Raw genomic sequence first — 15550 nt, forward strand, 5'->3', positions numbered from 1 at the left:
TGAAAATAAAATCACTGTGTAAAAATAATGTCCCTAAAAATAAAACTTAATTTAATATGTGCAAAATATAATTTCTTATTTGTTTCTTTTGATTTTGGAGTAAAATAGGACCAGAACATGTTCTTGACAGGTTTCATCAGAATTTCCCACATATGTACAAGTATGAGGCCCCTTTTCAATGAAAGTATACATAAGTTTTTTGCCTGTTGTTTCATTCACCATATGAAAACTTCAAGGTAATAGCACACCTCTCTTTAATCTCATACAATTTGACGTATCATTCATGTCTGTAGTACAAACAGTTTAGGACAAGCTATGGGCCAAACTTTTGGATGGAAAATATAAACATGAGTATACATGAGCATAACATGAGCAATAACAATAGTGATACTTGCCTTAGATAGCAACACTAATTAGCGTCCAATGATAAGACTGCCATGACTATGTAACAGCATTTGGTGTACCTGTGGACAGCCCAAATCTTGTGATTAAATATTTGATTTTGTCACATTATATACTGTATATAAAACAGACAATTCCTCTACCTTGGGATTTTTACATCACTGCCAGTTATTGGCAAGTCACTTCTCATGCACTTTAAGAAACAGATTTTGGATTTTGCTTTCAGCTGCCTCAATGATACAAACCTGTGGAACTCAGTTACATTATCTTTGAGTTTTTTATTGCAATAACATAGACTGTACACATAAACACCAGGATCACCCAGTTGTTAAATTAATATACAAGTCTCTCTTAATTAGCAGTAGGTTTTCCACATAATTTATTCATTTATCTGGACAACCTATTAAAATCAATTCTGTCTAATTACTGTCTCACACATCCTTCACATTCTACCTATTAGATTGTGTTTAAAACGTGTTAACAAGCTGGCACATGTAGTGAATCTGCTTTCGTCTTTATATACAGTAATTCTCTCAGGGTAACTCATGGGGAGTGGTGAGCCTACGTTTCATTTGTTTCATTGTGAGTGAGTGGGGTTTTATGTATAAGCATGCAGCTTATTTGCAGATGATGAGACTGTACATGCCAGACCATTCTGGAAAGGATGTGACTTCTCTAGTTCATTACTTACAGTATATTGCAGGTGTGAGGATGCTGTGGGTGACAAGGACAAACTGATCAATGTGACTTGCATGTCACACCAATTGGTCCCCCTATAAAAGACAAAATGTGCTAAACCAAATGCTATTACATGGAGAAGATTTACAGAGCACTTGAGTAACTTTCAGGCCCCTACTCATTGGTAGAACTGGGGTGCTCCATTTATGTGTCATAATGGAACACTGAGTGCTCATTAAAAGTAATAACTCCATAAATTGGGCTGCAAAATCCAAAAAGAAGGGCAATGGGAGAAGAACACTCTATGCTAATTTTGGGAGATATTGGTGCTGTCAAAGCTGTCAAATAGTTTTGGAACATCATGGTGAGAGTCATTACTAACAGTACTTAGTACTTGCAATACTACTTGATTTTTGTAATCGGATTACATAATCCAGATTACATGTAATACATTACTACCCAACACTGCAACAGCATACATTATAGTAAATTGTGTTTCCAACTTTGTGGCAACAGTTTGGGGATTTTTGCCTACAGGGTTTTTTTAATTTATTTTTTTTATGACCCTTAGCACAAAGTGAGGTCAATATTGAAAAGGTTTACACAGTCTGGTGTTGAAAAACATGACTGGCCTGCACAAAACCTAGACCTGAACCCCACTGAAAATCTTTGAGATGTATTGGAATACCGACTGTGAGCCAGACCCCATCACCCAACATCAGTGCCTGACATAAATGATGCTTGTGTCTGAATGGGATCCCTACATCCTTGTTCCAGCATAAAATGGAAATCCTTCACAGAAGAACCTATCCTTTAAAATGATGTGTTCAACAAGCACATGTGAATGTGGTGTAAAGGTGTCCACATACTTCTGGCCATATAGTGTAACAGTGTACTTAATATTTAAACAGTGATTTTGAGATTCTGGATGAGGAGAGGCGTGATGTAAACTTGATCAAGGTCAGATTAAGTGTGAACTAAACAGACCTCTCTAACACCTCTCTGTTTTTTTAGAGAGCCCAAAAGGGTTGGTATGTAGTTTAATGGCGTACTGTTTGAGCTCATCAGTTTAAGGGGCTGATCAATGCAACGTTTTGAAACCTCTCAATGTTGTGCATGTGTCAGACTGCAAACATAACCCCCTGTGTTCATCACTGCTCTCACGGTATTAATCTATCTGTGCAATTAACATCAGTCTGAGGCCTTGTTGAACTTCAGAGTCCAAGATTTGTTGCGTAAGTACACACAGTTGCCAGGAAATCTAAATGTGGTTGATATGACAGGTGAGATGGGTGCGTTGAAACCGCTGAAGGATAAAAAGTTTATTTTGACAAATGCTCATTTCCTATGGAAAATTTTGTTTCCAGTGTCTTAGAAGTAATAGATTTCCAATGGACATATCACTCAATGTCTCTCTCTCTCTTTCTTTCTTTTCATCTCTCTTAGATCTACTTGCGTTTCCTAGACTACGAGATGCAGAACTCTAATGAGTGTAAACGTAATTTTGTCGCTGTATACGATGGCAGCAGCTCGGTGGAGGACCTGAGGAACAAGTTCTGCAGCACGGTAGCCAATGACGTCATGCTGGTGTCCACGCTGGGCGTGGTCCGCATGTGGGCCGATGAGGGGAGTAGCAAGAGCCGCTTCCGTATCCTCTTCACTACCTTCCAAGAGCGTAAGCTACACACTTAAACATACTTGTCACAGTTTAAGTGCTCCCATCCAACCTGCATGATTGTATTAAAGCTGATGTGTGTAATACTTTCTCCTATGCCTGTTTAAAATGCAGAAACAAATGTAAATAAATATCTGTTGGTTGAAATCACCATAAGTCTAACACTGTGGCTCTGTAACGCTGTCAAACATTGCTCTGTTTTTTTGAGAGACCCAACCAGGTTGACACAGCAACATTGGCTCAACAAATAATTTGAGTTTGGGGCAGGATTATCTTTTTGTCTGGCCAAAGATGGAGGGAGTGTTCAGGAAAACTGTTTGAAAACAATCAGTATGTTTGCAATTCTGTTTGGTGACACTGTAGTGCCACAGAAATTGCACATTTCCGTTTTAAATTTACACAGGCTCATTTCAATGATGTGTTTTGCATCCTTCTTACATCCACATGTTTGTGCAAGAACTGACGTGATCTAACACTTCTTCACTCACTCTGATTTATAAACACACACAAGACACACATTCCCACTCTCATTTTCACCATACTCACTGACAGAACGCTATACTAAGCAGGTCCATTAAACCAATGATTCACAAACAGAGGTACATGTTTTCCAGGTGCTGTCTGTTTATAGATTACTAAATAGATGTTAACAGATTAATATGACAACCAATTGTAATTAATCAGATTATTTTTTTCAGTTCCTTTGTAGGATAGAAAACAAAATGTGTAATCTGTGCAAATGTAAAAAAAATTTGTGGATGACACTCGTAGCAGTCTACCCGCTCCAACATTTTGAGTCACTTTTTCCCAGAGACACATTTGGAGTTTTATGCACTAGAGTAAAAATGAAAGTATTTAAATAATTATATCAGCCAACATTTAAATTATCATGTCTTGACATTAGTTTTGATGTGCAGTCTTTCCTTTTTACTTAAGTGCACCTTATAGAAGGTGCACGTTTATTTTAGTGCATCCTGCAGAAGGTAAACTTAGTGTATACCTTCCTATATTGAATTTAAATTTAGCTTGCTGGCTTCTCCTTTCCGCTGTTCCCTCTGCTAAGTACCCTTATCAGAAAAAGAGGGACTGGGGGAGGGGACCACTGATGCACAGAATTACAGGATTACTCATTTAAAGGATGAGCTGTTTCTGCTAGGATACAGCCTTTTCTTGGAAGCATGAAGGCGACATCGGTGCCCCACCACCCAGGCTTCTTTGATTTGGTGATCCACCAGTTGGGGTTCACAGCTCTTGTAGTTGCAGTGCTTGCTGCATCAGACACAGAAGCACTGTGAAGCAATAATGGGGGGGGGAGAGCGAGAATGTGAAGGGAAATAACTTTAAAGAGATGAGGAATTGAGGGAAAGGAGGAACAAGAAAGGAATGATAAAGATTGCATGTTGGGCTGAAAGAGAAAGTGCTGAGGAGAGAGAGTGGAGACAGAGTGATAAAAAGGGGGTTTAATGTTTAGCATGTAGCACACTCATCATTAGTGCACACTGCCGGCATCAAACACTTTCCTCCATAATGGTTCCACTGCTGTGACAGCCCAACGCCATGTGTCCCAGTAGCCCTTAAAAACAATACCAGCCCAATCATGCCATGCCAGATACTGATGAGTAAAAGACTAAAATGAAACTGCAATGAGAGACAGAAACATCCTTACTGTACCAGGCTATAGCTGCAGTCACTGGTTCATGTTAGCAAGAGCGAGAGGGGGAGTTTACTAAGAATAATGTGCACCTACTGGTAATGTAGCTTATTTGCATTCTCTGTCTGCTTTATTTTAGCACCTGATTCTACAAATGAATCAACATGATCATCATGATCAACATGATTATGGCCATCCAGCGCCATCCCCCATCAGACATTTTTGCAACCAGGAAGTAATCGTGTTCACACAAACAATGGTGAGCGTGATTAGGAAGTTGCAGTTTTGCACAAAACTTTAATTTTTAGTCCACTGACGGTTAGGTTTAGGGTTGCGGTTTGGGTTAGAGGGTAAAGTTAATAAAATCTCTGTTTCTTCTGTCAGTATTATATCATTTACAACTACATTTACGCATTTAGCAGATGCTTTTATCCAAAGTGACTTACAGTGCCCTTATTACAGGGACAATCCTTCCAGAGCAACCTGGAGTTAAGTGCCTTGCTCAAGGACACAATGGGGGTGGCTGTGGGGATCGAATACATTGGTGGTGGCTGTGGGGATTGAACCGGCAACCTTCTGCTTACCAGTTCTGTGCTTTAGCCCACTACTCCACCACATGTTCAACAACATTTACATCTTTGGCAATTGGAGGGGTTGGGGGATGTCAGTGATTCGTATTTTGGTAAACATTGAAAGATTTCATCTGAAAAACTTTTGACCTGCTGTTGCCAAATTCACAGTGTGATCAGTCTGAAGGAATTATGCAAATTATTAAACAAACCTGGCCAAAAATTGTGAATGTACACGGTGCAATTCCGCATCTTGCAAGTCGGTTCTTAGTGCTTGGTGAATGTAGCAGACTACCGCGTTCTGGCGTAGTTTACTGGGACTGTACAGCATTGCTCAACCACTGTGATGTAGACACCTGAATTGGCTATTTAAAATGCAGAAAGTGTGTTAGACTACACCCCATGTCTGGACATATGCCCTGTTATAATGCTCTTCTCCATCATTTGAACATAAATTGATGAATAACTGCAGCCATTATCAATACAATATGTACACAAACAACTTTTTTAAATAATGCTTTCCGTGGCTGGTAATAGTTAGACTTTAATTGTGCCAGGCAAGTAGCACTGAGTTTTATAAATAAAGCCTAATTGACATAGAAAGGAGGCGTGTTTTTAGAAAAAAAAAAGAAAGACTCATTTTAAATCCTCACAACAAAGTGCTATTTCATCGCATTTAGTGCCTCGTTAAATTAAATTGCGGGTGGCCAATAAGATGTCGATTTTTGTGCTGAAATACAGTGCACAAATATAGTATGCAAAACTGTTTAGTGAATTTGCGCTTCATACTAAAGCCAAAGACGCTCTAAGGCAAGGCATTTCACTCTGCAGCCATATTCGTAATAACCACAGGCATATATTTTCAGTCATGTAAGCTCCTACAGCTCCTATCACTTGAATGTGGAAAGACTGAAATTTCCAAAATGGTTTGTCATGATTACGATCAAATAACATATTTCAAATCAGCAATAAAATCTGACAACAGTGATATCATAAATTTTGCTTCTTAGCTCAAATCAAAATGTCAAAATGTTTACATAGGAAAACACTTGAAAAATTGTGCAAACAGCTGCAAAAATGTGTTCGGTGTGAATGGCCCCTTTGTAAGTGTAAGACGGGACTTCCCATTTCTCCCATTCATATACAGTATATAGCTGTCCATAGTATATAGCTGTCCATCTCCTCCCTTGTAATGTCTCTGCTACAGCACAGAGGCACAGCTTCCACTTCCTCTGATTGACTGCGGAGCTATAATTGACATGAGTTAAAGAGAGAGGCGATGTCCTGAAGCATGCGGAATTGAGAAAAATGGTTTAGGGAATGAGTCAGTGGTTTAGTGCTGAGAGCCTTGAGGGTGAAGAAAGCGCATAATGCTCTTTCTGAGATAGAAAGAGGCAGCTGCGCGCCCTGTGTCAGTCTTCGTGAACAGCGATAGGTGGATTTGTGTAGGAGCCCAGTGTCCTTTGTGCAGCCCTTTCCAGTGAATGAACACAGGATGTGCATTGCCCGGGTAACACCCCTGCATAACTTGTTCAGGCACTTACCCCATTGTAGACAAATTAATTTCTGACTGGTGTCAAATCAGGACAAATTCACATGCTGTGTCCAAGGACCAATTTTCACACACACTCAACATTCACTTTCATATCTTAATTTATCCTCAATCTGACATTTATTTCTGATTTAATAAATTGTCAGCTCTATCAATCTGACATAAGCTTTAAACCTCTAATGCATGAATTATAATGTAACAATATTTTAAGTCAAGTCATGCTTGTATGGTCACATTTTTGTTTAAAAGGAGTGTTTATTTTGTATTAAAAATAATTTGCCTGAGCCATTTTTATATTGTCAATATAAATGCTGTGTTTTCAATGAGTCGGTACTGCTGCAGTCACAAGGGGAGCGCTGCTTACGGATGATAGTGGCATGTGAACTTTCAGCCTTCAGATGCTGACAAGCCACGCCTGAGGAAAGCCACTAATTTGTGTCTTGTCTTCTTTTCTTCTGATTTCTCAGGTATGTTCAATGTAAAAGTTGCAAAATACAACATTTCTCATGTCAAAACATATTAAGCTTCATCTACAATGGGTTTCATGTGAAAGAATTCCTGAAAGAATAGTTTAAAAGATATGTCAAATTTTCTAAAGTTTGAGTTTCCCCCGTTGTAATGAGTGAAACAGAGCAATTGGAACGGTCGTTCAATGCAAGTGAAAGGGCCAAAATAGCGCCCACCCCTTAGCCATTGTATTTTGAGATTGTTTTCGGCTCAGTTTTTGTGTTTAAGTAGTGAAACGACATATGTCTTGTAATATGTTGTTATTTAAATCACATGGTTGATTTAATTTTTCAGTGGTTATTTCTGTACAAATGTTATGTTTAATGTCAGATTGTAATACTAATGGTGTAAATGTTGTACAGTGATGTAAAACGTTACTGAGTTTTACATACTTACACCCAGCACAGTTATATTTCAGCATTGTTAACAGAAGAAAGCCTTAAAAATTGCTAACTTTGTGGGTCATTGTTTAATATTAAAGCATTTGAGTGAATTATATGGTGATATGTTGCCAGAGGTAAAATATATAAATATTTTAATTTAAAAAAAATTATTATAAATGTATATATATATATATATATATATATATATATGTATGTGTGTGTGTGTGTGTGTGTGTGTGTGTGTGTGTGTGTGTGTGTGTGTGTGTGTGTCTATATGTGATTACAAATGTGATAATTATTCACATATGGTGAAGTTGTAAAGACAAAGTGATATTATATCAAAGGGGATTGTAAAGAAACTGATATATAGTAATTATGAAAAAATATTTTATTATTAAGAAGACATATTTTACAGATTAAGAGAAAAAAATATAAAGAAAGAAATTAAATTTGTTTAATAAAGACGCTGACAAACCACACCTGAGGAAAGCAACTAATTTGTGTCTTGTCTTCTTTTGTCCTGATTTCTCAGGCAAAAATGTATCTGTTACTCAGGTCCTATGCCTGGGACCTGTAACAGATTTTTGGAGGTTCCACCGATATCCATGTCCAGACTGCAAAACTGATCTTGAAGTCTATACTTCCACGACAAAAAGGCCCACGACTGACACAGCAGGGTTGCGTGTGTAAATCTGAAGCAGCTGCAGGTGACCAGAGAGATAAAGGGGTCCTGGCTGAGAGGGAGTACATCACTGCGTGTCTGGGTCTGAGCAAGGTTGCCGTCGAGAGAAAGGACTAATCTGACTGAGAAGTTGTACATAACATCAAATCCAAGGTGTCTGGAAGTGAGCAAGATGGCCGACAAAAGAAAAGGACTGATCTGGAAAATCAAGAAAAGCCTTCACACACTGACTGCTGATGAACTCTTCCAAATTGCTGATAGCATCACACCAGCTTCAGGTCTGGATTCCTCAACTGTCTCCAGGGATGATGAGGAAAGTTATTTCAATTTAATTTCTTCCTACATGCAAAGAAACACTTTAACTGAATTGGAAGATGAAGGGTATGCACAGTTACTGTTTTTGAAAGACTTGTAACTGTTGTTGTGAATGACCAGCCTGTGTCTATTTTGATTGAAAATGATATGCACAAACAAACACCCTCACTAGCTGCACATACACAGACACTGTCAGCAACCACACACATGCAGACATTTTCATCATCCACATCGGCAGGTGTAGATACAGACACACAGTTTCTTGAGTACCAAAAGCTACTCTCTAGCTATGAGGAATTAGGTAGAAAGCTGTCAGAGTACAAATGTCCCCTACAGTTTGCAAAATAGAAAAGCCATCCCTCACAGACCAGTACAACACTCAAAATGCAAAGCACCTACCTCACACTGAGTACTTAACACAACCCAAGACTGATGGCATGATGTACATGAGAGACTTGCCATACTTCCAGTGCAAGGAATTAAAAGTACACGGGGGTCAGTGCACTTCAGACATCAGTTACAATAGTTTGTGCAAGCAGATCGACGAAGGCCGCAAATCAAACCACACAAAGAGTGAGATCATTCAAGTTGTTCTGCACATAATTAAACCAGGACAGTTCAAAGATATGCTCATTAACAAAGATGATCTTACTGTGACTGAACTGAAAGTTTCCTACAGTCTCATTTAAGTTAAAAGAGCAGCAGCAAGCTTTTCTAAAAGCTGATGAGCACCAGACAACATGAGCATGAGACCCGGCAACAGTTTCTGCATCGAGCCATGGGACTCAAAAAAAAGGTAATGCTTGCTTCAAGACAGCCCAGCACAAACATCGAGTATGAGCCATGCACTGTACAGAATGTGTTTTTACACACGATTCATCAAGGCCTTCTTCCAAAATACAGTGGCATTAGAAGTGAGTTGAAGCCCTTCACTCTAACCAGGCTGTAACTGATGAAGCACTGTTGAAACAGGTGAACAAGATCTCAAGTAAGGAGAGTGAATGTCAACACAGACAAGATCACACTACACAGCAACGACAGACCCATGCCCACAGTGCACAGCTTGACTCTGAGTCAAATGGAGGTGAACAAAGCTCAAAACCACAGAAAAAGTGCAAAACAAAAACCATAGAAGAACTGAGTGTTGAAGCTCTGACTAATGTCATCGACTCCCTAAAGCAAGGTAAACAAACTAAACACTCATGCTACTGTCATTCAAGTGCTGGACCACCTCCCCATGCTTCGAGCAGACCAACTTCTCAGAGAGGAGGAAGACCATATGGATGCCCCAGATGTGTAGAACAGGGAAACAGCACATGCAGTCACTGTTTCATTTGTGGTGAGGAAGGAAATAGAGCAGTTGGATGCTGTAAAAAGACCAAACAGATGGGAAGCAGAGCATGTGAGTGGAGTGGCAGCAATTTCCCCTCCACACTCAAAGCATTATTTAATCACTCCACTCTAGCTCCACTCCGGATTGTCCATTTCCCGCTCCTCATGCCCCTCATTCCCTCCACGCTCCTGGATTAGAGACACCCCGCTCCGTGTTCGCTCCATGGCAAAATTAGCGCCCAACTAACTCTCCACTGTAAAGTTATTTCAGTATGCTTTTAAATATCACAACCCTCCATGCAGAAGATGTATTAAATGAAAATAAGTACACAATACTAGGAGAAAAGCTACAGTGTGATTTATTGGAACACTAACATTAGCCCAAAACTAAATTAAATTATTTTTATAGCTTACTTTTGAAACATGTCTGCAACATACTCTGGATTTAATAAATTAAATAAATAATAATAAAAAATAAAAAATAATAATAATAATAATAATAAAAATAAATAAAAAAAAACATAAAATTAAAAATATAAATGACCAAAACTAAACAAAACATTAAATCAAATTAATAAATTACCAAATGAAAAAAAAAAAAAAAAACATTATTAGGCCTATGTATTATTGCCTATTATTGCACTTATTTTAATTAACCTTGCCCTATAATTCTGTGAATGAAAAAAAAAAAAAAAACATTCTCAAGATGTTCTACACTATATGTCTAATGCAGAGTTTACTTTTAGAAATACTAGCTTTTGAATTTTTTTTAAAGATTTTAAATCTACCTCTCTCTGTTCGCGTTTGCTGTGCTCAGTTCAGTTCTATTTAATGCGGGACATAATGGCCTACAGTCAAGATTGCGATGCATTAGATTAGAATGATTATATGATTATTCAAAATATTTAATAGGGTAGAAAGATATATAGGCCTATATATGTATTACTGACCTTTAGATTTTCTCTCTACATGTGAACAGATTATCATCGTGTTCTCTGGACACCTCTTTTAGGATTTCACAACGAACCTTTGATCGTGGCAATCACCTCCCCACTCGTGTTCTCCTTCACTGTCCCGTCATTAATTTTCAATATACACCAGCTATTGTAGAAATAAAGAGACGAGACATGAGCATGTAGTTAACTTAAGCTTTACCGCAAGATTACCTCAATAATAGGGAGCATGAACAGAATACAGAGAGTGAAAGCGAAAGTAACCTTTGCGCGGAAGGTCAAATATTACCAAGTGCCATTTTAAATTTGCATTTTTTTTTTTTATCACATTCTTTATGGTTATATCATAAATTCCATCTTTCCTTCATGCCAATAGTGTTTAACACTGCTTAACACGTGGTGAATTATTGCATTAAGGGCTGTTAACAGGTGTTGTGCTCGTGATGGAGCATAGTGGGGCACTATTGAAGTGAGAGAAAACAATGACGCTCCGATTTTTTAAAAACACGCTCCTCACTCCAGGCAAAATCATGCCGCTCCACACCTCACTCCGCTTCCACTCCAGTCTGCTCACATACTCTGATGGGAAGTACCTACCAATCATTTATAAAGGGTCAGCCAGCAAGCAGACAGTTCCAAGTTAAAGCAAACATGTCAGAAAACAGAGCTCAAGATACCAGCGCCAACAGCACAGTCTGTTCTCACACCTCTAAAGAGCCGAATCCAACACAAGATAAAGTAGCAGAACTAGTTGGAAGCAAGTGCTTATTAAAATGTAACATAAATGGTTGTGACTGTTTTGCTTGACACTGTTGCTCAAGTCAATATCCTTGACCACAACTGGAAGAAAACATACTTATCCGATCACAGACTACGACCCTTGAGTAAACTGATAGGAACCAGCACCCTCAATGTTCTGGCTGTCAACTGAGACATTTTGCCCTTTGATGGTTGGGTCGAGGTGGCTGTAAACCTTCCAGGAAACAGCGACCCTAACCTGGGAATCCAAGTACCCTTTCTGGTGGGTAGCATGGCCCTAGAACGACCCCTGATTGGTTTCAACGTCATTGAACAGTTGATTAAGGGACAGACAAGTGGAACAAAGATCCTGTCTACTATGACTGCACTGCTTAGTGAAGCGATGGAAATAGAAGATGACCAAGCAAGTGTAATTGTGAACTTCATACAGACCCAAAGCCCTCAGACTGTCCCTCACACTACCATTAAAGTAGGAGGTCAGGATGTTCTTATTCCTCCAGGACAGGTGACACATGTCAGATGCAAAGTGCCTGCAGACTTTGACCTGTCAGACCCAGTTATCCTGTTTGAATTCAGCCAAGAAAACCCACAGCTTGATCAGCTTGACCTGGGCGGTGGTCTGTTGGAAGTCTGTAAAACATAAAGCCCTTTCATTAAAGTTCCTATAGGAAATCACACACGTATACAGCCAATTGCAAAAATCGTAGAGACTGACTAGCAATTTGAATCTGCCACTGTTGAAGTCAACTGTGCTAAAACTCCTGAAGACCTCAGCAGCAGAAACAGAATTGATGCCACATTACGATGGGATCCTCCCATGGATGTAAGTCACTTGACAGAGGAACAACAAAGCATAGTGAGGAAAATACTCTATGAAGAATCACTGGCATTTGCACGTAATGAAGAAGATGTGGGCTGCATTCTGAACTTACAAATAACCATCAATCTTACAGATGATATCCCTGTTCAGCAATCATACACCTCAGTTCCGAAGCCCCTGCACAAAGAAGTAAAAGAATACATACAGGATCTTCTTGCAAGGGGGTGGATCGACAAGTCCAAATCTCCCTACTCCGTGACAGTCGTCTGTATCTGTAAAAAGGATGTGACACTTCAACTTTGCATTGACTACAGGTTGTTGAACCAGCAAAAAAAATTCATGACAGACACCCTCTCCCTCGAATCCAAGACCTCACAGATACTCTGGGTGGATACAGTTGGTTTTCGATCTTGGACCAAGGCAAAGACTATCACCATGGCTTCATAGCAGAGGGATCACAACACTTAACAGCTTTCATTACTCCATGGGGTCTTTATGAATGGGTATGGATCCCCTTTGGATTGACCAATGCGCCGGCCACATTTCAAAGAAGTATGGAGGAAATTTTGGATACATTGAGAGACGAATGCTGCATCCCATACCTAGGCGACATCCTGTGTTATGCCATAATATTTGAAGAACATGTTGAAGGACTTCGAAAAGCACTACAAGAACTCTAGCGGCATGGCGTTAAACTGAGACTGACCAAGTGTGAGATGTTTAAAAAGGAAGTGCAGTATGTTGGATGACTAGTCTCTGCCGACAGAGTTCGCATTGATCCAAAAGACCTAGATGCAGTCCATGCATTGAGAAGTAAAATGCCTACCATTGTTGGAGAGGTCTGCAAAATGCTGGGTTTCCTGAGCTACTATCGCTCATATGTCCAGGACTTCTCTTGAATCGCCAAGCCCATCTACGAACTACTGCAAGTGAAGAAGAGTGCAACAGAAACATTCCAAGGAAAAACAAAAAGAGGAGGAGGGAAAAGTGTCCAGTTACAATCTCAGACGCCAGTAGAGTGGACCAAAGAACACCAAAGAACTTTGTGTAGACTGGTTGATGCTTTTACTACCCCGCCAGTCCTTGCCTATCCCGACTTTTACCTGTTTTTTACTCTCCACACAGATGCCTCAGAGCGAGGACTTGGAGCTGTTCTTTATCAGCTGCAAAATGGGAGTCTAAGAGTTATTGGATATGGGTCAAGGACTCTGACACCTGCCGAACGAAATTAAAGACTCCATTCTGGGAAACTGGAGTTCCTCACACTGAAGTGGGCTGTCTGTGAGAAGTTTAGCGACTACTTGTCCTATGCGCCTCACTTCACAGTCTGCACAGATAATAACCCCCTGACGTATGTCAGGGGCACAGCTAAACTCAACGCAGTGTGCTACAGATGGGTCAGAGATCTTTGATAAAGCACCGACCTGGAAAAGTGAAAGTGGACGCCGACACACTCTCCCAATTTCCAATTTATATAAATCAATACATCACGGAATGTACAGAAGAACTATCCAGCCAAGCAGTCAAGGCCTCCTGGGAAGGGAGTAGAGCTTCTGAGTGACAAGATGTTGCCTGGGTTGCAGTCCTCAACCTGTCACAGAACCACCCACCTTAATACAGTACCTGGGAAGGCCTGGAAGAGATAGACCCTGATGAGTTGAGAAAAGCACAAAGAACAGACCCAGCTATTGCAGAAATCACCAAGCTAAAGGAATCCAATAGAACTCTCAAGTAATATGAGACAAGGAGCCAGAGGTGCTGTCAAAAAGCTGATGCATGAATGGAGAAAATTGCACTTAGAAGGAGGACTCTTGTATCGTAAAACCACATAAAGACGTCAGTTCATTTTGCCTGCAGAGTATAAACAAACAGTCTTCAAGTACCTACATGACAACATGGGGCATTTTGGAATAGAAAAGGTCCTTAGCCTTGCAAGAGAAAGGTTCTATTGGCCGTTCATGAGAAGGGACATAGAGGTGTACATCACTAGACAGTGCCCATGTATAATGGAGAAGAAGCCAGCCTTACACACAAGAGCTCCAATGGGCAGCATAACCACCAGTTCACCCTTTGAGCTTGTGTCTATTGATTACTTGCATCAGGAACGTAGCATAGGTAGCTATGAGTACATTCTTGTTGTTGTAGATCACTTTACAAGGTTTGCTTAATCCTATGTGACCAAAAATAAGTCAGGGAAAACAGCGGCAGAGAGGATCTTTAATGACTTTATTCCTTGGATTTGGTTTCTGGCCAAGCTACACCACGACCAAGGCCAAGAATTTGAGAACAAATTCTTCAAGACACTGCAACGGTTTGCTGGAATGGGACATTCTAGAACTTCCCCATATCATCTGCAGGGCAATCCAGCCGAACGGTTCAACAGGACATTGTTACAGATGCTGAGGACATTGGAAGAAAAGGAAAAAGATAGATGGAAGGAACTGCTACCTCAGATTGTCCATGCCTAGAATTGCACATGACATGAAGCAACAGGATACTCACCCTTTTACTAACTGAACGGACGTCATCCACGCTTTCCAATTGACCTGTTGTTCAGTCTAATGCCTGAAGAGGGAAATAAGGTTTACACTCAAAAGAGGTTACACGAAAAAAATGGGCTGAGTGAATGGCAGAGGCATACAGAATTACTTCTGAAAACAGCAAAAACTCAAGCGCACATGGGAAGTACTATGACCAAAACTTGACAGGAGTTGTCCTTCACCCTGGTGACCAAGTACTCATGAGAAATCTAAGTGAGTGGGGAGGACCAGGAAAATTGAGGTCATACTGGGAGAAGACCATCTACACTATGAAAAGATAAGTGAATGACAGTCCAGTGTACAGAGTTGTAGCTGAGACAGACAGTTCAAAATCTAGAGTCCTACACTGAAATCTTTTGCATCAAGTCAATGTTGATGTTCCAACAGCAGCACCTAAAAAGATGAGAAAGCACAGACAGACAAAACAACAAGTCAGACAAGCACAAGACAGTGACACAGATACTGATGGAGATGAGAGTGACGGGCATTACTACAGGCTATGAATACCAAATAACCAAATGAATGACACTGAACTTACCTGCAATCATCCTACCTGTAATGTACCTTCCTGCGATCCTTCACAACAACCCAGTGAAAACCTGTAAAGGAAAAGCAACCTACCTGTACAGAGGCACCTGCAGAACAACACTGTGAATCTGATTAACCTGAAGATAGGAATTGGAGTATCCTGCAACAGAGCAAGTAGTGTCAGAAGTTGAGAGTAATCAGGCT

General features: G+C 40.0%; 1 protein-coding gene across 4 annotated transcripts in view; it reads left to right on the plus strand.

Moving 5' to 3' along the window:
* Positions 1-15550, plus strand: part of LOC127434305 (neuropilin and tolloid-like protein 1) — a 200729-nt gene that overhangs the window by 163650 nt on the left and 21529 nt on the right. For 2 of the 4 annotated variants that reach the window (XM_051686948.1, XM_051686950.1), the window contains exon 7: positions 2527-2755. In XM_051686948.1, the coding sequence (XP_051542908.1) occupies positions 2527-2755 (229 nt within the window). Of the gene's footprint in view, positions 1-2526; positions 2756-4545; positions 4641-15550 lie in introns of those variants that run through there. The other 2 variants (XM_051686951.1, XM_051686952.1) reach the window with 2 other exon arrangements.

Source organism: Myxocyprinus asiaticus, chromosome 44, assembly GCF_019703515.2.
Source record: "Myxocyprinus asiaticus isolate MX2 ecotype Aquarium Trade chromosome 44, UBuf_Myxa_2, whole genome shotgun sequence".
In the NCBI taxonomy this organism is placed as follows: Eukaryota; Metazoa; Chordata; class Actinopteri; order Cypriniformes; family Catostomidae; genus Myxocyprinus; species Myxocyprinus asiaticus.